General features: G+C 37.4%; 1 protein-coding gene across 1 annotated transcript; it reads left to right on the forward strand.

Annotated features, from left to right (window-relative positions):
- On the forward strand, positions 1 to 26180 carry BRMS1L (BRMS1 like transcriptional repressor). Its single transcript, XM_086613718.1, has 10 exons — positions 1 to 165; positions 7424 to 7514; positions 10666 to 10793; positions 13431 to 13510; positions 16910 to 17006; positions 17397 to 17480; positions 20406 to 20470; positions 21969 to 22008; positions 22871 to 22997; positions 24631 to 26180. The coding sequence occupies exons 1-10, from the start codon at positions 30 to 32 to the stop codon at positions 24752 to 24754; spliced, it is 972 nt and encodes a 323-aa protein (XP_086469844.1). The 5' UTR covers positions 1 to 29; the 3' UTR covers positions 24755 to 26180.
- The last annotated feature ends 203 nt before the right edge of the window (positions 26181 to 26383 follow it).

Here is a 26383-nt window from a genome sequence, read left to right on the forward strand (position 1 = left end):
GGCTGTCCCGGAGCTCGGCGGCGGTGACGATGCCGGTCCATTCCCGGGAGAAGAAGGAGAACAACCACGATGAGATGGAGGTGGACTACGGGGAGAACGAGGGCAGCAGCTCGGAGGAGGAGGAGACCGAGAGCTCGTCCGTGTCCGAGGAGGGGGACAGCTCAGGTACCGCAGCCGCCCGCAGGGCAGCGCCTCTGAGCGGGGGGCGCCGCGGCGGTGCCCTCAGCGCGCGACGAGCTGCCCCGAGGAAGACACCGGTCCCACTCCGCCGGCTCCAGTGGCTGCCGGTGCCCCCCTCCCGCCGTGACCCCGCCCCCCCCGCCGCTCCGGCCCGGCCCGCCCCGGCCCAGCCCGTTCTGCGGCTCATTTTTGGGCCACCGGCCGTGGGGGAGCGACGTGACGGGGCGCATGGGCACGGAAGCCCCGCTTCGCCCCAAGCCGCCGGTTCCGGAGCCGGTTGGCACCCGGGCTTGGCGGAGTGGGCTGGGCCGCTCCACGTAGGGGCCGTGAGTTGTGCCCTGCTGGGGTTGAGTGCATGGCCTGCAGGCGGGGTGCTCGCGGAGGTCTGCGATTAAAGGCTTGGCATACGTACATACATACACATGCATGTGTGAACACATGTATTAGATGTATGTATTTCCTCGTATGGAAAATCGTGAATTTCAATTAGATGTTTTTTGAGGCCTGTCTTTGAGGGGACATTGGAAGCCCTGTCAGTACCGTTGGCCTGTTCTGCAAAGCATTTCAGCCTCTGCTCCATTGAAGGTCTTTTCCTTTTTCCATAGGTTTCTCTGGGCTCTAGATTTTGAATGATATTAGTAGGTGAAATCCAGCTTTAAAAGGATTACTTTTTCTGTGCTCAATTTCCACTGTGTTAGAAGAAGGTTATCTGTTCAAACTTCTCTTGTAATTACAAGGGTAAATTATAAAATGATCACTTACTGGGAAACATACTGATCATCAGATGTGTGCACTGCTGCTTTAGAATCATTAGGACTCCATAAGTAAGTAAGCTCTATGAGCAGGATCTTTGTCACTAGAAGGGCTAGCTGAAAAGCAGTAGCTGTGTTCAGTGCTAGCTGTGGTGCTGATGAGTGTTTCTGGCAGCTTAAGTGATTTAGAGTAGTCTGCTGGGATCCTGTCCCATGTCTGTACTAGCACATTGACTTGTGGCATGAATGCTGGGCTTGGCACGGTGGAATGAGCAGGACACAATGAACTAAGTGGATTAGGTGGCTGTGAAATTATATTTTTACATATGTTGTCTTGTGATTGATTTATCTGTGTGTGTTAAAGCCCTCAATGTACAGTTAATTATTCATTTTTGTTGTTGAAAGATCTGAGATATCTTCAATATTAAATCCTATGGCTTTTATATTACACTGACTGATGCGGTTCAAGGGTTCCATATGCACTTGTGGAGCTTGCACTTGTCTGGGTTGTGCATGGGCTGGCAAGGTGCTGGAGCTCCACAGGTGTGGTGCAGAGACAGCCAAGCTGACTCTGCAGAAGTAGAGTGAAGATGTCTACTAGTGCTGGGAAAGTGTGACTGCCACACTGGGAGAGAGTACAGTCACTCCCTTATACTTTCATCTGCATTAATACTCACTCTGCACCAAAGTTGATCCCCCAGTAGAGGCCTTAATCCACAAATCCAGGTAATCTGCCCATAGTTTATACAGATCTTCCTATGTTGTTGTTTTTTTGTTTTGTTTTGTTGTTGTTGTTGTTGTTTTTTCACTTTTTCCCTTTCTTTTTGCTCATCCCCCCATGCCTTTGAGCTGGCAAGTATTGCTGGTTAAACCCCATTTTACAAGTTAGACTGCTGGTCCATGGCTGTCCACCTGGATCAGATTGCGGGCCACCACTGTCCTGCCTCTCATCCTTACCTACCCTTCGCGGTATGCTGTACTTTCCTGTCCCCTTTCTTGCACTGTCTGCAATGCTTGTTGGGCCTTTGTATGCCAAGCCGTCAGAAAAATAACTCATTAGAAAGGTGCCTAGTGAAAACGTCTCAGAGTCTGTGTAAATGGGAGGCACTGGGGACCATGTAAACCAGTGGTTAGACAGACTGCAGCTCAATAGAAGCAGAAGTCATAAATTGCGATTTTGTGAGAATATGTAAACACCTCCAACTTGAGTCAGTTAACTGGACACCTACACATTTTTGAGAGTTTGGGACTAATGATTTGCACAGGTTTTGACAAGAGGTCTGGAGCAGGAAGTTCCTTAGTTCTGGACTGTTTGCTCATCTCAGGGAAGATCTCCCTTCCGTTGCCTAATGCAGTGCTACACAGGAGATCTCCTCAATGAGTGAGCCGTGGACCACATCCAGGTATGGGCTTAAAAGAGTCGGCAAAATCATTGTAAACATCGTGATTTTATTTGTGCCTGCATGAGCAACCAATGTGGCAAAATAAGAGTAGAGAATAAGTAGCTCTTAATAGTGCTGAGGTCCCTACATGTCCAAAGTAGTTAGGGTTTATTTCAGATTATGTAGCCTGAACTGAATATGTTTGTTCGGAAGCTGCCTGAAGGACAAGTCATAGTTTCAAACCCTTGCGTTCTCTATAGATGTTGGAGAACCTGGAATAAAGCTTTGGGTTTAACTGGATAGGAAAAGAACTTGGTTTGTGTTGACCAAAACTGCTGCAAACTGACTCAGTGTCTGATAACCTGGACCAGTCATGGGACTGGCTTCAAAGCTATGCTGAACTGAAACTTGAATGTGCGCGCACACAGCTTTTATAAACAGTTGGGCTGTTATAGGTGGAGAGTTTATTGATACAATTACAGATCTGCTACTGAGGAAAGCTGATCAGTCTTTCCATACCCCTGTTCTCTCAAAATTATTCTGTTGAAAAACAAGGCCAGAAAAATGTGCTTGAACTGCCTTGGGTTGTTTTGATGAAACCTAGACTAGGCGGCATCCGTGTGTGCTGGTGGTAATGCTGGGGACAAGGTGAACTTGAGTGAGGGTACCAGGGCAAGCAGCTGGAGGTAATCACGTTTTAAGTTGGAAAAGGATATCTGATTATGTCCTTGTTTGCACAGCAACCTGCCTTGTTCATTTCAGATATGACTTGCATGCTTCAATTCTTTTGTTATCAGAATTGTACATGGAACTAGAAAGGGAATACTGTATTTTGGATAAGAAATTCAAGGAGACAGCTTTTCAAGAAGTTCTTATATATGAAGTTTGTTAAAACTTTCAGGGGAAAACGGTGTAAAGGAGGAATATACAAGTTTATTGGGCAGCAGGTGGATGAGAGCTTTGTGAAGGACTCTTTGACCAGGTCCAGGAGCAACACTGCAACAGTAACCACTGCTTACTTAGCCCATCTTAGCTTTCCAGTTTGCATTGTAGTTGGATGCTGCCTAGGAACGTCCTTTCTTAATCTAGTGTTCTAGCTAATCTGTATGTCTAAAAAAATGTCATTTTCTTTGTGAGAAAGGGAGCTTGGTGTAACCGATGTAAACTTAACTCTTTCTTTCCTCCAACTCTCTGGCTCTGTCGAAGAGGGAATTGTCTGTTAGTTCCAGCTTTGAAGTTTGCTCTTTTTCAAAACTTGACTTTGCTCCTGTTTGTAGTTGTGCTAATTGATATTTTTAAAGAAAACTTTGAAGTTTACTTGTCCTCAAAGACACTTCGGTTGATTGTTGTTGAAGGCAAATAATTCCATTGTCTTGCCCTTGTCTCTGTTTCTTCTGGGATTGGGGGAGGAGGGAGGAATTGTGTTTTAAGTGACTGTAGTCTGTGAATGTTTCTTTAAAACAATATAAGAAGGTCTCCAGACAATTTCTGTTGCATTCCACAGAGAAATGCTTTTAAGGGAGCATTTAAAAAGCAATGATTACAGGAAATTACGTGCTTGACTCAGTGTCTTGACAAATATGAACGTACTTCATAGAAGCATATTGCTCCTACAGACATAAGATGATTAGCACTGCAAGAAATTAGTCTTACTTAAAATTAGTAATAATAAGAAAAAAGAATTTTGAAGGAAAAGATTTTTTTTTTGTTGATGAATTTGTCATTTTCTTGACTTGCATTCAGCTGCCTTCTTTTTTTTTCTCCAGTAGATGCCTGAGAATATGGAAGATGTGGCTAGAAGAAGCATAACTTGCCCTTGAGAGCTGCACTGTTTTTATCCAGTTCCTTTTGACTCTATGTATTTAGTATGGGGTTTTTATTGACCAGGATACAGAATAGCATATTAGAAATGAATAAAAAAAGCCGCAAGTTATGCTCACCATTCCAGATGAGAATTTGGCCATTTTTTAGAGCACTTTATGTAGGCCACAGCTTATTAAAAGAAGCTATTTTGGGTGCTGTTACATTTTAAGTACTATGTTTTTTTTTTTATCTTTAAACCAGGCTACCCTAGTTTCTGATTTGGACTGAAATCCAAATTTTGGACTATTTGGATTTGAATACAGTAGGAAAAGAATGAGTGTGATTTTGAAAGTGTTTAAAAATGCCCTAAATGCTTTGTGCAGTATGAAACTGTATGGGAAATCTGAAGTGTTGAGACAGAATGGGCCTATTAGGAAGTGTTTTAAGATGAAATGAGGAATCTTCTGCCTCCAGTGATGTAAATTTTCAACTGGAAAGCCATGAGATTTGATCCTAAAACTTTTTACTTTTTCAGTACTGCATATTCCCCAATCTGTATGTTGTTTAATGCCATAGGGAAGAAGTTCCATAACTGGACAATTAAAGATATATCAAGGACTCTGAAAATCTTTGTAATTTTATGAATCTTACTGGAGGCAGAATAAAGGTGAAACAACTGAAGGGTGACTTAGCATGTGAATTGCCGTTCAGTGTGAATGATAGGTAGAATGTGGACTTCTAGGCAGAAAGTCAAAGACTTTTGAGTTTATATGTAGCTTAGGGGAGATTTGAGAAAGCTATGTGTAATTTCAATATCTACAGGAGTCAGCTGTGCCCTCAGATACCCATGCATTATAGTTTCCTTGCAACGCAAGTTTAAAATGCAAGATGCAGTCTCCTTCCCCAACAACAGTGGGTGTCGCACTGATCCTCAGCCAGGGTTACAGCTCCAATGTGTTTTCTTTGATTTGTAGTCCCTAAACATACACAAAAAATGAAATTTGTGTTAATTTAAGGAAAAGCTTATGAGTGAATTCCTTACTAAATCATACTTAGAACCGAAAGCATAGCTGAATACATCTGAAACACGTATTCGAGTTTGAGAATAAAGTGAGAGAACTGTCGGTATCACAGCGCGTGTTCCTATCTGGCTTCATGGGGAAGTGCCTTCAAATTTTAAAGAAGCTGGATTATTATGGCATGTAAATGTTTCAGACAACTCTTTGAGTAATATGACTGCCACATTCCTTGAATCTGTCCAAGTTGAAAGTTGCCCAATCAATTTTGGCTTGAGTGTTATGTCAGACAGCCAAATAAAACTTTGCTCTTTAGTCTGATTTTCAGCCTTACTCTGGGATTCAGGATCTGCCTTACTTTGAGAATAATATTTTAAAATATCTCTTAACAGCCTGATACTCTCTTCCCTCACCCTCATCAGTGTGCTAAGCATTCAATGAGTTTTTTTGAAGTCCTGTCTTTAAATTTTCTCGCTCTGCTTTCAAATGCTTCAGGTTTTAAAACACGATATAACTTTGTACATGCTGTCTTTTTTGCTTGTACTGACTATAATGTGGCAACTGCAGTAGGTCTTTGATTTGGACTCGTAGGTACCATTGTAGTACAGACTAATACTGCTCCACTGCCTGCTAGTTTTCGTATCTAGACAGAGAGGGCTAGTGTAGTTTTTAGTCTTAAAAGCTTGTGATGATTTCAGGAAGAAGCTATGTGCAGGAAACTTCCTGCATTGAGAGATCTGAATGTAAGATCTGAGTTAATCAGATTCTCTGAAGTAGCTATGCTGGCCCTGAAGTTACTCCTTTCAGCTCATCACCTTTGCAAATTGCCGTACTCTTGCAAAACAGTGAGAACGAACAAAGGCTTGGATGCTGCTTTCTGCAGTTGGCGTAGGAGGCAGCATAAAGCCATTAAACGTGTCTATTGGAAAAACGTGAATGAGAAGAAGCAAAAGGCTTAGAGTTGTTTATGGTCTGGAAGAGTGAGTCCAGGCTCTCTCTTCTTGGTTCAGGATCCTACTTTGCCTTTCTGTCAGGATTTTTCTTGACAGAGCAGCTGCTTAGATGGATACAGCCTCCATAGGACAGACCCTTCTCTCAAACACCTGGCTTGTTTGCACCAGTCCAGCCTCCATTCCTGACTGCGTGGTCATACCTTCTTCTGCATGTCATCTTCTACTGGGTGGTAACTGATCAGTTGTACTGTAACTGTAGAGAGCTAACTCCTGGAGATACTGCTGCTATAAAGTAGTTCCAGGACATCTCTAACTTCTGAATATGACTTAACAAAGCCTTTGGTTTTTTTGTTTTGTTTTTTTTTTTCCCTTGTGGGAAGGATGGGAAAGAGCCAAGAATTTCATAGCTTAGTTTTTCTGCTTTCTAGTCTAGGAAAAGGCAGTGGAGGTAACAACTGATGTTTAGTAATATCAGATGCCTCTATGGCAAGTGGCAAAATTTTTGGCCAGAAAGTGTGTGTTTATTATACTTTACAGTTATGTTCACTAGGTAGATTAAGAAAAAATTCAAGGATATGAATTAAAAGAAACACTGTGGAAAGAGTTTAATGTTAATTACTCTTGCTGCAAAAAAGCACATAAAATCAATTTTCTGCAAAATTCTAGACTTTGCAGGTTAAGAAGTGCTTCATCAGAAGTGTGGTCATTTTAAATGGTCATTAAGATGAACTACAGATATTTCTACATTAATATTTCAACTTCAAAGAACTCTCTCAATTGAACAGGATAAAACCTGTTTTCAAAACCAAATGTTAACTTTTTTTAAAAAAATGGATATTAATAAAACAAAACCTTGAATTTTATACGACAAATGTGACTTTGAACTGTGCTTGCTTTCCAGGGATTGCTTGTGCTCATACTAACTCAGGGGACACTTGAATTTTCAGTGGTGGCTAATAACTGTTCATGCTTAATGGTGTCTTTTGTCTGGTGTGATATACAATGTTTAGTTTTTCAGTTTCACACATTCTTATGTACACTTTTTATTATCAGTCATGAAATTTAACCTCTTGAAGTCTTACAGTGATGTTGTTTCCTGTTTCAAGGAAGAAAAATTGCTGTTTATGGGATTTCTTCTAGAATTACATCTAAGTTTCTTACTTTGTAGTTTATATGGCAAATGTTTTCTCATATTCTGCTATAAGATAATAGTGTAATGGATAATCTATTAATGGCTAGAATTTAGGCTTACTTCAGATTCACTAGAAACAAAATATCCGGTTTATTTGGTTATACATTACATTGTTCAAAATAAATTATCTTTTTTTAATTCTTAGAAATGGATGATGAGGACTGTGAAAGAAGAAGAATGGAGTGTTTAGATGAAATGTCCAATCTTGAAAAGCAATTTACAGACCTTAAAGATCAGTAAGTATTTTCATGTTTTAAGTGTGTCATTTGAGCATCCGTTCCATGAGAATATTGTGTACAGTTGGTGTTTCTTATCTTTCATATATGTGGATGCTACTTTTGGAGAAGAATAAGGATTGGGAGTACTGAAATTATTTGCAGGCAGTTGCTCCAGAATACTTTAGTGTATTTATTTATTTATTTATTTATTTTCTGTCTTGCTGCAAGAATGGTTTTGAGGCATTGTTGCTGTGAAGGGCTGGTAAGGATCTATTGCATCAAAAATCTTAACAGAACCAAGGAATTGTGATTTTAGGGAAATTTGTGATTTTATTTATTTACTCAAGTTCTTTCTCATCCTTTTATATATGTAGGACAGACCCAAGTATTGTTTTTACTATGTAAGAAATTAGTGGATTTTTTTTCAGGGTATCACAGCAGTTTTTATAGTTGGTACAAATGAAAGTTTCTTGTGGTTACTGCAAACCAGATACCAATACTAAAAAAAAAATGAAAATACTGTTAGCTCTTTGTCTGTAGTTTGCCATAATATCTGCATCAGTATTAAAGACCTAGTAAGCAGAAGAAACAAAATTAATAGCCACAATTATTCAAAAGTGAATCTCATTTGTATCAGAGCCAATCTTTTGTAAGTATTTTAAGTTGGCTTTTTTTTAACATGTGCCCAGGCAAGCTAGATGCGTCTGTTCCAATTTAAATTAGCCATAATTTGACGACTAACTTAGACAGGTACCTGGCAAGTAAAACTTTGAGGAGACCTTGTCTGTTCTTGGGCATATATTTTAATTGAAAATCTAGTCAGTTGTCATTACATTTCAGATGTGTGTTTATGTTGTGAGATGGTTCTTTCTACTACAGAACTGAGACATGCAACTTGCTTTGCCTAACAGGACACTGTGAGGTCTATCTAATAGGGTCTGGAAATAATTGCTCCACAAGCAATTTCTCACTGCATTGTCTAGAGAAGACTGTTTGTCCTGCTGTTTTCCTTTGGGCTGAGCATGGAGGAACTTGGGAAATGGAGCCAACTGATGAGCATTGGCGCCAGTCGGTACTGACTAGTTTGGCGTTTGGAAAACTGCCTGCTTTTGAGTTCAACCGTGTTCAGCTGTACTCTTCCATCTGTTGCGCAGCTTGGATGACTGAAAACAGTTTGTGGAAACAAACCTTTAAGGAGTGAATATGAAGGAGGGTGGTCTTGGGAGGAAGGAAACAAGTATTTTGGGAGGTTTAGGAATTCAAATGGTGTTTGAGAGGTGGTATGGCTGTGGTATATGAGGAGGAAGGCATTGTGTAGACTCTGGTTGGTTGAGAGATGGGGGTGTTTGTAGGGGCTAGAAGAACTGTGATGGTGGAAATACTGGGAAAGGAGCATTAGAATGATGAAGGAAGGATTATAGGGAAGAGCAACCATGCATACGGAGGTAATAAAGTTGGAAAAGGAGAAAAAGATACATAAACAATAGGATGCTTAGTCACAACCAGTAGCAGAGATGATGAAGTAATTGCATCTGCCTCCTCTTCCTTTTCAGGGAAACTGGATTTGGATGCTATGAGATAAGAAGGATTTACAATGGTTGATAGCAGTTACCCATTTTAGACGAATCACTGTTTGAAAGTACTGGATAAACAGTTTTAGTCCATCAGCTGCTGCGTGGTACCAAGTGCTGGCAGCACCCAGTCCATCCCTACTTACTCTAATGTAGCTGAAACTTGGTGCTGTGTAATCAATTGTTAATGACCCACCCAGTCATGTGTGCTGTGCACCCATGCTTGTGTTCTAGCTAAATAATTCTGCTGTAGCTCTGTGTTAACCATCGCGTGTATAGCATGCTCATCAAGGATTGAGCCCAGGAAGTCGGGTTTTCATCAGCTGCAGGCTATATCTGTTGACTGCAGGACAGATTGCATGTATCATACTCTTAACAGTTTGCAGGTAAGAAGGAGGGAGCGATCCCTGACTACTGCTAGGTTAGGTACACATGCTTGAACTGTGGAGTTGTCATCAAAGTAAAACGATGACCAGCCTGGTGGCGGATGAACAGGAAGTATTTCTCAAGGAGGTCTTGATGTATCAGTATACATGAACTTTCTCCTGTCTAATTCATTACTTGACCTGTGCACTTTAAACAATGAAAAAACCAGCATCCCTATCCCAAAGACATCTGTTATATCTGTGTAAACAGATATAACAAAGATATATATATATATGAATATATCTGTGTAAACAGATAACATCTGATGTATTCTTAACACATACAACAGAGTTTGTACGTGTTTGCTTTAATTCAACAGCTTTTGATCATGGGGTGCAAGGTAAAAAATGAGAACAGGAAGAGCTGGTTGTATTGATGATGCTACCATTGAACACTATATTTAAGTTATCAGTTACAAAGGGTGGAGCTTTATTGCGACTGAAATACTTGTGACTGATATTACATGAAATTCTTCAAAATGCGAGCAGATTTCTTCATTGTCTGCCAGTAAATATCAGCTTATATAGAAGGAACAAATTTTAGGTAAAATAAAAATATTTTAAATACACTTTATTTTGACAGGAATGGAAGATGTCAGTTACAAATTATCTCATGATATTTGTGATAGTATGCAATATGTGGATTTTCACAGGGGATGAGATGAGAGTTGCTTCAATAACAGCCTGCCTCTCTTTTTCCTTGGTTTATGGTAGGGTGGGAGCAGGTACATGAACACAAAAGTGAATGCGCATTTCTATACACAAGATATCTGTCTTTCTCTCCCATGATGCAAACCATATTGTTCTTATGTATTGTAGCACCCTTTCCTGTCTTTTCCATGTTGGTTTGCCTCCTACTCCATCCTATTAACAGCCATGTGATTATTTTTTTTCTTCTTCCTTAGAACTGAATATACATTTCATTCGATCTTTACTTTGTATACTTCTGATTGTCTGCATGTGTTTTCTAGAAAGGCTTAATAGACACGAGCAATATTGCTCAAAAAGAAAATATGTATTGGAAAATTCAGATGGTAACAAATCTTAACTTTGCTTTAGTGGGTGTTCCATAACATTAACAAAGAGATGCAGAATAGTTCTTTTAAAAATATTTCTTCTAACTTGTGTTTGCTTTTAAGTAAATTACTTATTTTTTATTTCTTTTATTTTAAGACTTTACAAAGAAAGATTAAGCCAAGTGGATGCAAAACTACAAGAAGTCATAGCTGGAAAAGCACCTGAGTATTTAGAACCATTGGCAGCTTTACAAGAAAATATGCAAATCCGAACCAAGGTGGCAGGTAGGCATGTAAAATGACTGACTGTTTCAACAGTATAAATTTGCCTTCATTTTAAAGTCAATCTTCTTTTTTCTTTAGAACTGTTAAAGGAGTGTGTTTTAAAGTTAGAAATACTGTGGCATTGTTTTAACTGTGAAATATTTTTCAAGTCAAAATTAATAGGTTGCTTACTACTTTGCATAAGTTGCCTGATAACACCACACTAAAAATACAGCTTTTTAATGTTTCATTTAATGGCTGCCTGTCTTTGTGTAGGAAGCACAAAATTACTGAATTTAAAACAGTAATAACTTTTATTAGGCAGAAGATTTGGAATCAAGTCTGCAGACTGGTCACTATTGAAATGAAGAGATATGTAGGTGCTATCTCATGAAGTGCTTGCTAGGTCGTCTTAGATAATTATGTTTTCCTGCTCTTCTAGTCTGTGTCTCTTCTGCTCCTCTGTTCCTATCCTTCTGTTCCATCTGGGAAAGGAGAAAAACTCTTATCCTGAGCAGCTTTTATCTAAGCTGCATTTTAATTATTAAAACTAATGTTTAGATAGGTTTTTATGCTCCCAGAAGAAGTAGGCAAGACTTTTTATCTTCTTCTGGGATACATCATATAGTCATGTGGAACGGTGGTATTACAGGAAGACAAAGTTCTATATTTCCCTGTTGTAAGTTGTTTTCATGTTATAGCTGGATTCCTTTAGAATTCAGCTGTCTGAAGGTTACCTAACACAGGCTGTCAGAGTGCCAAAAGGCAGACAGTCGTGATCTCTCTAGCCAGAGAAGCTATGCTAGTGTCTCTTCTGAGAAAATCAGCAGAAGCACAGTGGGGGCAAACTGAAAAATGACAAGCCTTCAAGAATTTGAAATCTTTTAAAAGTCTACTGCATTTCTCTCCCTCCTCATCTTCTCCATAACGCTTTTCCTCAGCTGGTGACCCAGAATTTCTGGGTTTTAAGATCTTAACACAAATTTACTCGACTAGTCCTAAGTAGCCCACTTGGCCTTTGCAGAAGGTTCGCAAGTGAACTTGCAGAAGGTTTGATATAAAAGCATTAAGATTTTAAGTTTTAGGTGTGGCTGGCTGCCAGTGCTTTCATGTAGGTGGGTATGGATAGACAGAGTATTACAGATTCTCCTGATTTGTTCTCAGCAGCACTGAAGATCCATATTGCAATGTGAAAAGAGCCCAGGGTAAAAACTACAAAGTTTCCTTGAAGTTGAGACTAGAAATCAGGATTGTTTTGTTTTCTTTTTTTTTTTTTTCCCTTTTGTCCTCAACTGAATGAGATTGAAAAAAATTATTCCAGAGAAAGCAAGGAACTGCAGAACAGGCTTATTTGCTCTTACTTTTTGAGAGTCTGACAGAAGCGGGTAGTAGCAGGACTTGAGGTCCAGCAAGTAACCCCTAAGGACCTACTTCTACCTGAGAGAGGGGAAGAAGAGATGGGGAAAAAAAATACTAAACTATGTTCAGCTGAACTATGGATCTAATTGCATCTGTGGTAGAAAAGCAGCTTGTGTTCCTCTGCTCTCCAAGGCACTGAGCACCATTCACACAAAATGTGAGTCTTGACTGTTTCAGCAAGTCAGGAATACAACTATTTCTTCTAGAAATATTCATACCTATAGTTCTCCATTTCAGGCAAATAAGCAGTGATTATAAATTGGTGGACCTAGATATGCCAGTCAGCCATAAATATTTAAAGCAAAAAAAACCAAGCCAGCGTAACATGCTGATGTAAGAAAAGAAGATTTTGAATTCTAGATCAAAAGTGACTTCACAGCAGCGAGGTGATTGACATTATACTTTGCAATTTGTTTTTCAGAGGAATTGCCAGTAACAGTATTGTTCCTCTTGTGCTGTATTATTTTCTAGTCAACTGAATTCTAAGGGAAGTTGTCTTTAGGAGTTCTTCAGTTGCTAGACAGCACCAGCATGTGTGCAAACTTAACTCCTCAAGATGGTAATCTGGAACAATTTAAGTATTATGTGTTGAAAGCATTGAATATTTAAATCAAGTTCTATTTATACTTGCCAGATAGTACATTTCAGATATCTTTCAGATTTTTTCAGCTGTTTAGTAGGCACATTTTGAGAAATGTATAAGAAATGTATCACAAGGTGACTATTTCTGAGAATGGAAGAGTCTTGTTAATTAATGTGATTTATTAAGGTCATGCATTATAAAGTAAGCCTTATTCCAAATATTAATTTGTAAAAGCTTGTTCTTTTGTTCAGTCTTTTAGCTATTTAAAAACCCAAAAGCATTATTTAAAACTCTAATTAGAAAATAGAAGAGGTCATTTAGTACTTCATGAATTTGAAAACTGAGAATATCCAGGATAATTTGATCAGAAATATGAAATAGACCTGTTTTGTAAAGTTAGCATGACCACAGGTGTAATATGACTGATAGGGGAAAAGTTAAAAATGGCTTTTATTTTTCCTCAGATCTTCAGAATTAAGGAATTACTTGTTCTTATTTTTCCTCTGTAAAGCAGCCAGCCATTGTAAGTGCCTAATATAATATATCTGTATTTTCCAGTATGTACATGTTCTGAGACTTGTAGGCAGTCTTAAGAGAATTCTGAAATCGGATATTAGCTAAAGAAAGTTATATTGCTGTAATTTGTCTGATTACAGGTATCTATAGAGAGCTTTGTCTGGAATCTGTGAAGAACAAGTATGAATGTGAAATTCAAGCCTCTCGACAGCACTGTGAGGTTGTGCCAGCTATTTTACGTTGATAGCTAATCTCATCTAACTTTACTGTCTGTCATACTTTCCAAGTTCAGTACATGCTTTTATTATTGCTGTTATTTGCTATTTGAATGCATTTGCACTGTGATATTTAAGCCCACGTAAGAGGTTATTCAAAGCATATAAAAATTAGCATTATATTATTTTGGCATTGCATATAAATACAGTTAAGGTTCCATATTTTTTATTAACAGGTTCTTATTAATAGATGTCCACATGATTTTTTTTTTACCTTTGTTATAAAAATATCTGACATAATTTTATCAAAAAGCACCTTACATTTTAACAACAAAAACAACAGTAATAATAATGTCTATGTTTAGCCTTTATCCAGGGCTAAACGAGAGCCAGCTGTTCTGTTAGCCAATGACCCCTCCTCACTCAAGGATGGGAATTGGGAAAAGGAAGGAAGACCTGTGGATTGAGATAAGAACTATCTAATAATTGAAATAAAATTTAAAGTAATAATGATAATAATATATGATAATATAAAAATTACAATAGTATATACAAACAAATGATGCACAGTGTAATTGCTTGCCACCCACTGACCAATGCCTGTCTGGTCCTGGCAAGCAGTCCTGAAACAGAGAAGTCCCAAAACTGCAATCGCGGAAGAGCAAGAGGCCTGAAAAAAGATCTGAAAAAAAAAGTGAGCGAGAGAGAACCTGAGAATCTGAGAATCCAAACTTCCCAGCCAACCGTCATCTGTATCCTGGGCATGACATGGAATATTCCATTGGCCAATTTGGACCTCAATCCTAAACCTAAGCTCAAATCATAAGACAGGAGTTGTGGGTCCTTTGTTCTGGCCATGCTTCCCTCAGCCTGCAGTACATACCCCCATGGCATGGGGGTTGGAACTAGATCATCTTTGAGGTCCCTTCCGACCCTAACCATTCTATGATGCTACATGTGCACACTGGCAAAACATGGGAAACTGAAAAGTCCTTGATGTCTCAGCATTGACTATAAACATCAGTGTGTTATCAGCATTCTTCTCATAACAAATCCTGTGCTAAATACAAAACACAGCACTATTCTAGCTACTGAAAAAAAACCAAACTCTGTCCCAGCCAAAACTAGGACAAATGATAACGATGATGATAATAGTAATATAATGTCTTTTTAAGATGCCTTGGGCAGCTAGTGGTAGAGTAGTCGTTTCAAAAGCCGTTACAGGAAAAATATATTTCTCTCCTTGAACATAAACATTCCTGTTTAAGCATCTAAATACTGGATACTGTAGTACAAATGCTCAAGTACTTGTATGTCCAGTGCTGTAACATTGCTGCTTAGATCCTGAGGTTTGCATCATAGTACTCCTCAGCCTCTGTTACAGTTGCTTGAAAATGTTTTCTTCTGAGTGGTTCACCATGTTCCTGAAGTCCGTGGCTCCTACTGTATAAATAAAGCAAGAATGTGCATGCATACTTCGTAAAAAATTCCATTTTCTTGATGCCTTAGGAAGGAACAAGGTATAATGAAGGACTACTCATTACTGACTGTCTTCTCTCCTGTGAATACTCCTGAGGTTGAACAGAATCCTGTAAGACTTGCAGGGTTTCTCATCTGTGATTGAACGATTTGCTTTGGCTATATATTATTCCTCTTTAAAGTGGTCCTTGTCCCTTGTTTTGCTATTATGTTTCTACTGTGAAACCTTCAAAATTCAAATATTCACCATCCAATAAGGGTCTCTCGTGGTAAAAGCTCTTTAAAGTCAGCAGTGCTGCTTGTAGAATCACTGTTCCACTGGAATATAAGCATTTGGCAAGAATCTGATGCCTGCCTGTAACAGCTTTTCACACCTTATTTGTCACCAAGTGCTTGAAGCAAAACAGATGTCTGAACACAAACACTATTTCATTTTAAAATGGAATTTTAAAATGGTCTCAGAACAGATAACATTCAATTGGCATTTCAGGTATACGTTTCCACCTTTTCAATTCCACTAGGAATTTTTTTTTTATTATTAGGGGTTGAAGCATATGTGAAAGGAGGTCTTTGGAATTTAAATACTTTTGTAACTTGAAGGGAGTGGTAAACATGACAGCCATTTAGTAGAACAGAGTTCTTTGTTTTTGTCTCTTCCTCAACTGTTTTGCTTCACTCCAGTTTACTAGCTTCAACATTGGTAAAAGTGAGTTTCTGTTAGTATGCTGGACTATGGGCAGGAGCAGTTGAGGTGCAGACATCTGTTAACTCCGCTGTAGGGACTGCAGCTTCTGATGGAGACATGCTGGCAAATAGCTAGGCATAGTGACTTATACTGCTTAAGCTGTTTTTTTCGGCAAGTCCAAGCTTTCTGTTTTCTAGAGTTGTTAAAAGATGTTGCTCAATGAAAATAAATGTGAAAATGTAACAATCAGCTGCGTTTCCTACTCGTGTTTTAGGAAATATGCGAGTTCATAAAAGAACAGTAAATTTATTTCCTTGAAGCCTGGAACTCAGGATAATTCCAAGTTATTGGTTTAGAGAGTTTAGTGTTTCTCGATGCTGCCTTTAAAAGGGTAACTGATCTATATAGATACTGTGTAATTTTGGTATCGGTTCTATGTGGTGGACAATAATTGAGAGCAGTTTACTACAAAGTTGATTTTCTCATTCTGAAACAGAGTTGGAAGAGAGTGTAAATTGCACAAAACACTGTAGAATGTTCACATCAGAGTGTGTTTTTGTTTGTCTTTGTATATAAAAAGTGCTAATGATACACCAGAAATTGTCTTTTAAAAGGATGAACTAGCTTATTTTTCTGAAGCAATGCTTTAAAAGGGTTTCTCACAACTTTAAAGTAGACAATTTTGCTTTTATAACTATCTAGGTTATTTTATGTTCTTCCGTGGGGAGGTTTTCAGATCTATGAAAATAAACAATTATAAATACTATGGTAATAGATGATAATTCTCTATAAATGACTGCAGGTCTATTAACATCGGAGGCAGCTTAATAAAAAGCTTTCCATGAAAACATTAGCTTTTCTGATCTGTAATGAAAGATGGCATAGAGGTCAGTACTTTACAGTTATTCATTGTGAATATATCTTTGCTATCCAGAAGGAAAATCCTGTATTTGTGTCAAAATACAAATAGTTATTCTGGAGACCTAGCTGCATGCTTTTATATACTTCATTATTCTTGGTACTGATATTTGATAACTATATTTACACCAAGTGAGAGTGCTGTCTTTAAGGAGCTAGGATCTTGTGCTAAGAAAGTGGATAGAGAGAAATGTCATATGCTTTATGGCTTCTAAGAAATGTTCACCTGAAGCTACTCTTACTTGCCTTCTGCTGAGGCTTTAAATTGTTGTCATGTATATTTCTCAGTCATGTAAAAATGGGTAATTTCTTGCTTTTTTAGAGTGAAAAGCTTCTGTTGTATGATACTGTACAAAGTGAACTAGAAGAGAAGATTAGAAGACTTGAAGAAGACAGGCATAGCATTGACATTACCTCAGGTGGATGGAAATTCAAAGTCGTTTTTTGGTTTTTTGTTTGTTTGGTGTTGCTTTTTTTTTAATATTGGTAGCTACTGATCAGTTGACTGAACACATAGTATGTCTGTTCAGTTTCAGATTAACCAGTAGAATGCTATTCAGGTGTAGACTTTGGGCGGGAGGTTGAATTTAAGCTTGAAACAAACTTTATTTGGATGTCAGCACCCCTTGTGTGTTTTGAGAGTATTAATCTATGACTACATAATCATGTAACACCTTAATTCTGTTTAAAAACAGCATCTCACCAGAAAATGTGTTATTTTTCGTTTTTGGGCAATGTTTTCTGCTGTAAAAAGAGCTAAACATGTAAATGTTTCTGATTCATAGCATGTTCTTATTATGTCTTTTCAGAATTATGGAATGATGAGCTACAATCCAGGAAGAAAAGGAAGGATCCATTTAGTCCAGATAAGAAGAAACCTGTTGTTGTATCAGATATCCTTTTACTGAGATCATTGTTCTTTCCAGTAGTGTTTACTGTTTAACAGCTAGTCTTATTATGTGTGTCATTAATAACAAGTCAAAGTGATAATGCATTCTCAAAATGTATTTTTCCGTGGCAGATGTTATTCTAAGTCAGATTAGAGAAACCATGTCGACATAGCCCACTATGAAAATTAAGATTCTCTTACCAAACTTCTAGTTTCATATAGATAATATTTCAAAAAGTTGATTTTTCTAAGTCTTCAAAAAATAGAGCTACAAGGCAAAACCAGAAAAAAAGTTAGGCCTAATATTTGCAAAGTATAACTTTTGACTTGTGTAACTTCTCCTGTATAGCTTTGCTTCTCATACTGAAACATCTTTACCTTGACTTATTACTTCTTAACAATTCCATCGCCTTTAGAACCCTCTTTGATTAAAAGTTTAAAATTCCAAGAATTGAGACGGTTGGTTTGGGTGTGTGTGTATTGGTGGGTTTGGGGTTCCTGTAGAGTAAGTACAGTAAGAATTTTGCATTGATACTTCTTCATAGCTGTTGACAAGAATGCTATGCATCTGAAACCTTTTAAGGTGTAACACCTAAGAGATTGTATCATCTGTCTTCAGAGAATGAAGGAGACACCTTTGCAAACTGATTGTTCTCTCTACTCCTACCAAGCCCAACATTTTATAGGATAGAGATGTGATGGCTTAGAAGTTGCCAGAATCATGGAGACTACCTCAAAGAGACCAACTTCTAAGAATTGACATTACATGCTATAAAGGCCATTTTTTATTGCTAAGCTAAGTAATTGCTATTGCTAAGCAAAAAATCCTGCTACTTTCATAAGGTTTTTAACATGAGGAGAAGGTAGGAAGGAAGAGGGTTATCACTGGGACACTCTCCTTCAGGATCGTTAATTTACTGGAACACATACCAGATGGATGATTTGTCCCAATAACCTCTGTTTTTCCATTAGGATGTGTCATAAATTCAATTTAGCAGATTTTTTTTTTTTTTCAACTAGTGCTTAAGAGTGAATTGGTATTAATCAATGTAGGTACAAGTAGCTTTATTAGTTTCTTAACTCCTTTTAGATGTTTCAGTGCCAGGTTGTATGGAAATGTATTTTCTTTAGCTCTTGTCTTCAGGATGTTCATCTAAATAGCATCAGATTCTGTGAATTGTGAGCTATCTTGCCATTTTAGAATACACTCCAAACAGAAAATACTAATATAGTATTAGGTCTAAAACCCCAGCAATTTCAGGCAGTGTGTAAGGCTGAAAACCCGTTCAGTTGTGAAGTAAATTAATTTGCTCTTTTTGCTGATGATTTTTAAATAGTTGTGAACTGGTCAGTTTGCACAGATCTGTGTAAAGCAAATACCTAGGAATTTTACATGGCTTTTGATTTATAATTCATAGAATCATAGAATCGTTAGGATTGGAAGGGACCTTAAAGACCATCTAGTTCCAACCCCCCTGCCATGGGCAGAGAAATCCTCCACTACACCAGGTTGCCCAAAGCCTTGTCCAACCTGGCCTTTAACACTTCCAGGGATGGGGCATCCACAACTTCTCTGGGCAACCTGTTCCAGTGCCTCACCACCCTCAAAGTAAAAAATTTCTTCCTTATAGCTAATCGAAATCTCCCCTCTTTCAGTTTAAATCCATTGCCCCATGTCCTATTACTGCACGCCCTTGTAAAAAGTCCCTCTTCAGCTTTCCTGTAGGCCCCCTTTAGGTACTGGAAAGCTGCTATAAGATCACCCCGGAGCCTTCTCTTCTCCAGGCTGAACAGCCTCAACTCTCTCAGCCTGTCTTCATAGCAGAGGTGTTCCAGCCCTTGGATCATCTTTGTTGCCCTCCTTTGGTCTCGCTTCAGCAGCTCCATGTCCTTCTTATGCTGGGGACTCCAGAGCTGAACGCAGTATTCCAGGTGGGGTCTCACGAGAGCAGAGGGGCAGAATCACCTCCCTCGACCTGCTGGCCACGTTTCTTTTGATGCAGCCCAGGATACAGTTGGCTTTCTGGGCTGCCAGCGCACATTGCTGGCTCATGTTGAGCTTCTCATCCACCAGCACTCCCAAGTCCTTTTCCTCAGGGCTGCTCTCAATCCATTCTCTGCCCAGCCTGTACTTGTACTTGGGATTGCAATTCTTTGCTATTTAGAGGAAAACAAATTTGAAAATTGCTAAAGATTCTTAAAATTTCAAATGGAACATAAGTTAAAGCTCTCCCATTTTAAGAGATTTAGTTTTTAAACGTTCGTAGCACCTTTTTCTAAACTTGTTTTTAGGAGATGAAACGGAGAGGAACAAAATAAAAACTGAATGCTGTTGTAATGGAATAGCTGAGCTATGTGGAGTTTTGAAGTTATGTTTTGAAGTTCATGTATTATTCTAATACACAATTTTTACTTTACAGTTGATAGTTCAAGGAAGGTGCTTTGACTTTCTACTTCCTGGTGTTTGGATATTTGATATTCAGAGATGTGCCATCTACACTTTTATCTCAAAGAAAATTGATGCAGAATACTGTAAAAATAATGATTTTATTGAAGCTGATACTAATGTAGATGGTGATTGGCACTGGTATATTGAAATTGCAGTGAATTTTAATTGTAATTTGTACTATTGCAAAAAAAAAAAAGGTTTTTGGAACTGTTAGGAATGGAATGATTGTATCACAATTGTTTATATTATCCTCATGTTGAAGTCCAGTAGTCTGAATATCTACATACTTATCTCTTTTAATAGTTTTTAAAGTGTACTTGTAGGTTGCATAATTCAAAGATGCATTTATTTTTGCTGAGCTTTTACTTCACATAGGTATTCTTTGTGTGAAAGGTTGGAAGAACAGAGCTATTAATATCTTTCTACAAACAGAGTGTTTTTATTATTGCTGTTTAAAAGAGTTTTCCCTAACTTTTCCACGTCCCTATATAGTTTATATGTTACAAGATCTTGATATACTTGAAGACTGGACAACAATAAGGAAGGTAAGATGAATGCCAGTGCCTGTGAGTTTTGTTTGGGTTCTTCTCTACTCCTTTGCCTCTTTAGAATATGTAAATGTGTTTCTTACATGATCAAAACTCTCAACAGATTTTTATTTCTTCAGCAGTGAGCTATTCATTCCAGTTCAAGCTATGTTATTGCTACTTTTTCCGATTGTACCCAAATCATGCAGAGGAATCCAATAAAGTGGTGGAATAGGTTATCTCTAAAATGGGTAGTCCGTAATTTTCCATAGTAAAGTGAGCCTAAAGCCTGTGTCAAGAGGATCTGCCATCTTATAGTCTAGCATAATTGGGTAGAAACGATGATAGGATAGTTTGATAGGATTTTGTTTTAAAGTAAGATTTTTTATAATATATATCATATGGTATATTTTCACATAGTTTATTTTGTGAAGATTTCTGTGCTTTGACCTCTCCTTATGCCTTTTTTTTTTTTTGGTGTGAAGTGAAACACAGTGTTTTTCCCAGATTATAAAGATTATAAGACAATCAGGGTTTACAGGAAGAGAAATGTTTGACCAATTGATGTATTTGAAAAAATAAATCAAGCTTTTAAGTGCAGAGTACCTCTTTCAGATTTTTGTCATATCATTAAAGTAACTTGCTGTAGTGAAATGCTATCCTTGCCTTGCACTTGCAGTCAAAAAATTTCCCCTATTACCCTAATGCTTCCCAGTTTATAGAATAGCAAACCACTTCTGTGAATTCAAAAACTTGGTGAGAAATGGCTTTGAGTCAGTTTCCATCCTGCTTGATACTTGTATGCATTTTCTAAACAAGAAGTAAAATGTGATGCCTGTGAGAAAACTTATCTGACTTTTCTCTTCCTGTTGCATCGGAGGAACAGGCACAAAATAACTTTCCCTCTGTTTCTTTCCTGTAGTGTAAGATGATTTTAAATATTATCAACAAACCCAGAATCTACTGGGGATTTTGCCTTTTCTGGAAATAATTAAAAAAAAAAACAAAAAACAAAAAACAAAAAACCAAACAAAAGCAAGCAAACAACCAACCCCCAAAAAATCTTAGAGGCTTTTTTTAAGTCTCCTTTAACACTACATGTGATCTGGAGTTTGCATGAGAGAAAATTTGTGAGCTTATGAGTGTAATGTATAAATGAAAAAAGTAGGTTGTTCATATAGCACTCTGTTTTTCAGAGTGACTTAATGTCATTTTGTATTTTCTTGACAGAATTACATAACAGCAATTTTGAGGGTTTAATTTAGAAAACCTACTGAGTTATTTGATGTCAAAACTTAGTAAAGAAGGTGATTTTTTTTCACCCTCAAAATGCTGTTTTATTTAGTTACCAAGTCACTATTGAACATGCTTTTATTTTAGATTTGTTCTGGTTGTGGTTTTTGCATGTAAAAGCAAGTATCCTGAGCTACACTGTACGTAACTTCACAATTAAAGCTAGCAGTTAAGAAAAAAGAGTATACTTGCTGACTGACGTCATTTTCTTTTGTGTTTCAAGGCAATGGCTACACTGGGGCCACACAGAGTAAAGCCAGAACGTAAGTAAACAGTATCTGGTTTCACGAGACAGAACTTGCTGTGTGCAATGATGCAAACTGCAACTAGGCAGATCATATTTATTTTAGCCCTGGTATAGAGATGGAGGATGGGGTGAGGTAGCTGAAAGATGTGGCTTTTGTCTTTCACCTCTCTCAGGTACTGATACTTGTAGGTCGATTGCTGATGATTGTGTTGACATCTGAATTCCAGAAAATTATCAACAAAAATTTAGACTTCTAAAAGTGGGTTATACCAATTAATATTAGCAAGCTATGCCAGTGTTTACATAAGACAGGAAACAGATCATCTGAACCTTAGGGGTGTGTTCTAAAGGATGCTCACATTCACTGCAAGCTACAACTCTGAAAAGGTACAGCTATGGGAAGGGAGCGGTAACTGGTATTTGGCACTGAGTTGAGAAGCACGTTAATGCTAGGTAAAATCGAATACTTGGAGGTGGTGAGTAAGGAGGAAAAGGAAGAGGAAGCAAGCAGGTGGTGGATTTCTTAGCCATGTATTACTGCTTGCACGTTGTGGTAATGTACTGATGAAGAGGTTTCAGGTTCTGCCATTTGAAGTCTTCTCTACATCGCATTACTTGATTTTTCAAAATTCATATCACAGATATGAAGGTTGTGAGGAAGATAACTTGTATCTGAAAATGGAAATAAAACTTTTAATTTATCTGATGAGATAAAAAGGTATCTTGCTTCCAATTTTCTTGCTATTAATAAGAGAGAGGCTGCTTTTGATAGTGGAAAAAAATGTGTATTCTGTGTAAATAACTTGATGAAAGTGTATTTAAACATCTAACTGACTTATGCCAAGTCAATATTAAGTGACTTTTGTTGATCGTTTTAGCACCTGTCAAATTAGAAAAGCATCTACATAGTGCTAGATCTGAAGAAGGAAGACTCTATTATGATGGAGAGTGGTATGGACGTGGACAGACGATATGCATTGATAAGAAAGATGAATGTCCTACAAGGTAAAGATTACTCAATTTATGTAGCTCTGTACATTCATGTTAAGCGATAGATAGCATGATGGCATTGAAGAACAAGGCTTATTTGGAAATACTGCCATCTCAGTAACATTTCTTAGTTCACCTTGGAAAACAGGCGTTATCAAAGAAGGTCAAGCACTGGACTTCTGAGAAAGGCTAGTAAAGATTGGACCTCACTGAAGGTAATGAGATGTTTGTCAAGTTAGGATCTCACTAACAATTTAAGCTCTTACTAGCTTCTGAATAGTCTTTGAGTAATTTTATTTTTTTTTAATATCTTGGGATTTTGTTTCTTTGAGGATTTGATCTGTTGGCCCACCGAAAAATACTTAATTATGGAAAAAAACTTTATATCATGAAAGATAAGCTTTGTTTTCAGTTGATTAATGCATTTGGTTGAATGTTTAAGATATCTCAATGTATTTTCTCTGTATGGCTAATATTTATAAGTTCTGTAAGGTGGGTATATTTAAAACAGTAATGAAAATTAAATGTATATCTTACCTTTTACTGAATGGGGCAAATCAATCCAAGCACAGTGTTGATTAAATATGCACAGCTACCCAGGAAAATTAACTTTAACTTCATATAGCAGTAGTTTACTGTAAAACTGGCTGTTTCTTTTCTTCCTTGTGTATGGTGAAGGGGAAGAGATTTTGGTAATTTTGGTGTTTCTTCAGGGCTCAAAAAGGAAGGTATTTTAGTAAACTGTATATGCTTTCTGAAATGAAAAAAAAATCTTAATTATTTTAGCAGAACATAGCAGTTACACTGGACAAAAAAAAAGATCTTAATATGTAGTGTTTGACAAAAGCCAAAAGCTGACGCTTAACAGGGCAAGCATGCAGTGGAACTTTCCCAGCTTTTCAAGATTTCAGCAACTTTAGAGGCTGAAGATTTTCCTGGAGGGATTTTTGTCAGACTCAGAATGTGATAGGTCTTTTTTCCGTTAACTGTTTTCATCTCTGGTTTTGAGCCTTTTCTTTGTCATCAATTCTACTTGATTTTCTTTTTTTTTCTCTAGGAGATATGGGGAGGGGGTTGTGTTCGCTATTTGTATTAAGTTTACCACAAGGAGCATAAAAGCAGGGTTCCTGTAAGAATGATTCAGTAAATCAGGCTTTGAATTTATTTCTTATGGTCTTTGTATAATGACTAACAGTTGAATACTTTTTCTGTTTTAAATCTTGGACTTCAATCTCCTTAACTTTTTCCCAAATACTTTGTATTTAAAGTAATTTCCAGGTGTGTTTTCCAACATATCTGTTTTTTACTGTGGATAGCCTGTTGTTTCATTTTCTATGGGTGACTATTGTTCTTTTAAACAATTAAAATATTTGTACATGTTGAGGGTTTTCTCACAGGAGAAGAAATAGATAGATGGCTGAAAATTTAACTGCCTTCACTAAAGACACGTGCAGTTTCCCAAGCATTTTGTTAAAACTATCGTTACAATGAAGCCAATATATTTTGGGTGTAGCATTTACAACTAATGCATATTTTAATTTACTGTACAGAAATAAAGCTGCAGTTTTTGAGGTTATTTATTAGCTTATAAGGTTTCTAAATTCTTCTTGTTTTTCTTCTCTGACTCTTCTTCCCTCATTTTCTGCAGTGCCATAATTACAACAATTAACCATGATGAAGTTTGGTTTAAAAGACCGGATGGAAGCAAGTCCAAGCTGTATATTTCTCAGCTACAGAAAGGAAAATATTCTATAAAGCATAACCACAACTGACCGTTGCTAACTAGATAAGAAACAAGTGGTATTGCCATGCTTGATGCGCCATGGGGTAAAAGTTGTATTTAATAGTGTTTTGTATTCCTTATCAATTTACAGCAGTATCTGATATGTATTTGTAATGCTGTATGTAAGCTTCATATGGATGGCCTTCAGAAACCTGAGGATGTTAAATCATGTCAGCAGACATTTTACCTCTAAATTGGGTCCAGTGCCTAAGATATGAAGTATGCTCTTCAAGTATAATGGCTCAGAACTTCTCATATTTGTAAAATGAAAAAAAATTTTTTTTTTTCCCATTGGTGACCAGTTGGTGTGATAAAAATGATAACCATAGTTACCAGCAACCCACTTTGTTTTCAGTGAACATGTCATGCTTCTCTTGTGGATGTAAATTTAGCCTGTCAGCTGTTGCTTCTCAGTATATTGTTAACATGCATAAGCATTCTTTTATCTAAAGTGGACCGATTTATTAAAATTACTGCCCTTGACAGCTCTGCTAGTACTGACTGTGTTATATTTTGTAAGGTTTACTATATTGCTTGTAATAAGACAAAGCCAATATTTTGAGCGATGTTTTTGAGGAGCACTTTTCTAGTTTAGGACCCTATTCCATAGTAAACAAATCGTTGGTGATTTCTTTTTGTCTTCTTCCCCAAATTGCCAGCAAAACTTATGCGTAAAGTAGACAGTGTTGCTCCAACCTGTGTTATAGGTAGCCCACGAAGAACGACTGTGGGGATGGTTGTGTAAATACTGTTGCATGCTCTGCTTGTTTGGTCCATAGTTGTATGAAGTACTATGAATCTTTATTTCAAAAGGAAAATATTTCCCTAAAAATTGCATATCTGGGAAAATTTACACTGACTTTTTCACCAAACATTGTTTTCCAAATTTCTGTACCCTACTTGATCTTATTGTGCACCAGAATCATTTCATGCAGCTTAGAAAGCTGAATTTCTCTTAAACCTTACTGTTTAAGCCACGGATAAAAGTCCTAAATCCTTGATGTTACTGTGATGTGCTTGGAGCATCTAGAATGATAGATGGGATTGCTGAAGAATTATTAATGCGTTGGTTATGTGAACTTTAATCTCCACTTACGATGATTCTTCTTGGAGAAAGAGAGCATCCATTTGCTTTAAATGGTCACAGCAAATAAGTATTTTTATTGTAACATATAAACGTTTTATTCCTACATTAATTGTCTCTTCTAGTGCAGGGTGGTAACTACTTTCCAAATGCCAAATCAGTTTCTGCTGAGGGATGCTTTTCTACAATTGTATGACATTCTTAATCAAATGTACATAAAGTATCAATTGACATGTTGGCTTTTAACAATATGAACTGTATGTATACAGTTGTTTGATAAATTTTTTGTAATAAAATATTCGTATTTTTTAACAGTGTATGAATAAATGATCTGTGGTAGTGAACATCTTTTATGTTCTTTTGCTCTTCGGTTTTCTAGTCTTGTTGGAATTGCTGGTATACCAAATGCTAAAGGGAAATCTATTTAAGTTTTCAGAAGGCCTAAACCTTTTTAAAGAGCTTTGATTTGTACTTTTTTTTTCTTTTGAACTTTGAGAGTTTGTATGTATAGATTTTATTTGTTTATTTTTACAT

This window comes from Tauraco erythrolophus, chromosome 6 (assembly GCF_009769465.1).
Source record: "Tauraco erythrolophus isolate bTauEry1 chromosome 6, bTauEry1.pri, whole genome shotgun sequence".
Lineage (NCBI taxonomy): Eukaryota > Metazoa > Chordata > Aves > Musophagiformes > Musophagidae > Tauraco > Tauraco erythrolophus.

What these genes read in the sequence shown, in the direction of transcription:
- BRMS1L (XM_086613718.1), top strand. Translation starts at nt 30, where the DNA reads ATGCCGGTCCATTCCCGGGAGAAGAAGGAGAACAACCACGATGAGATG. An exon ending in GAAACCTGTTGTTGTATCAG is followed by an intron (nt 17,481 to 20,405) that starts ATATCCTTTTAC and finishes TAACTTTTCCAC; the next exon opens with GTCCCTATATAGTTTATATG. An exon ending in AAAGATGAATGTCCTACAAG is followed by an intron (nt 22,998 to 24,630) that starts GTAAAGATTACT and finishes CATTTTCTGCAG; the next exon opens with TGCCATAATTACAACAATTA.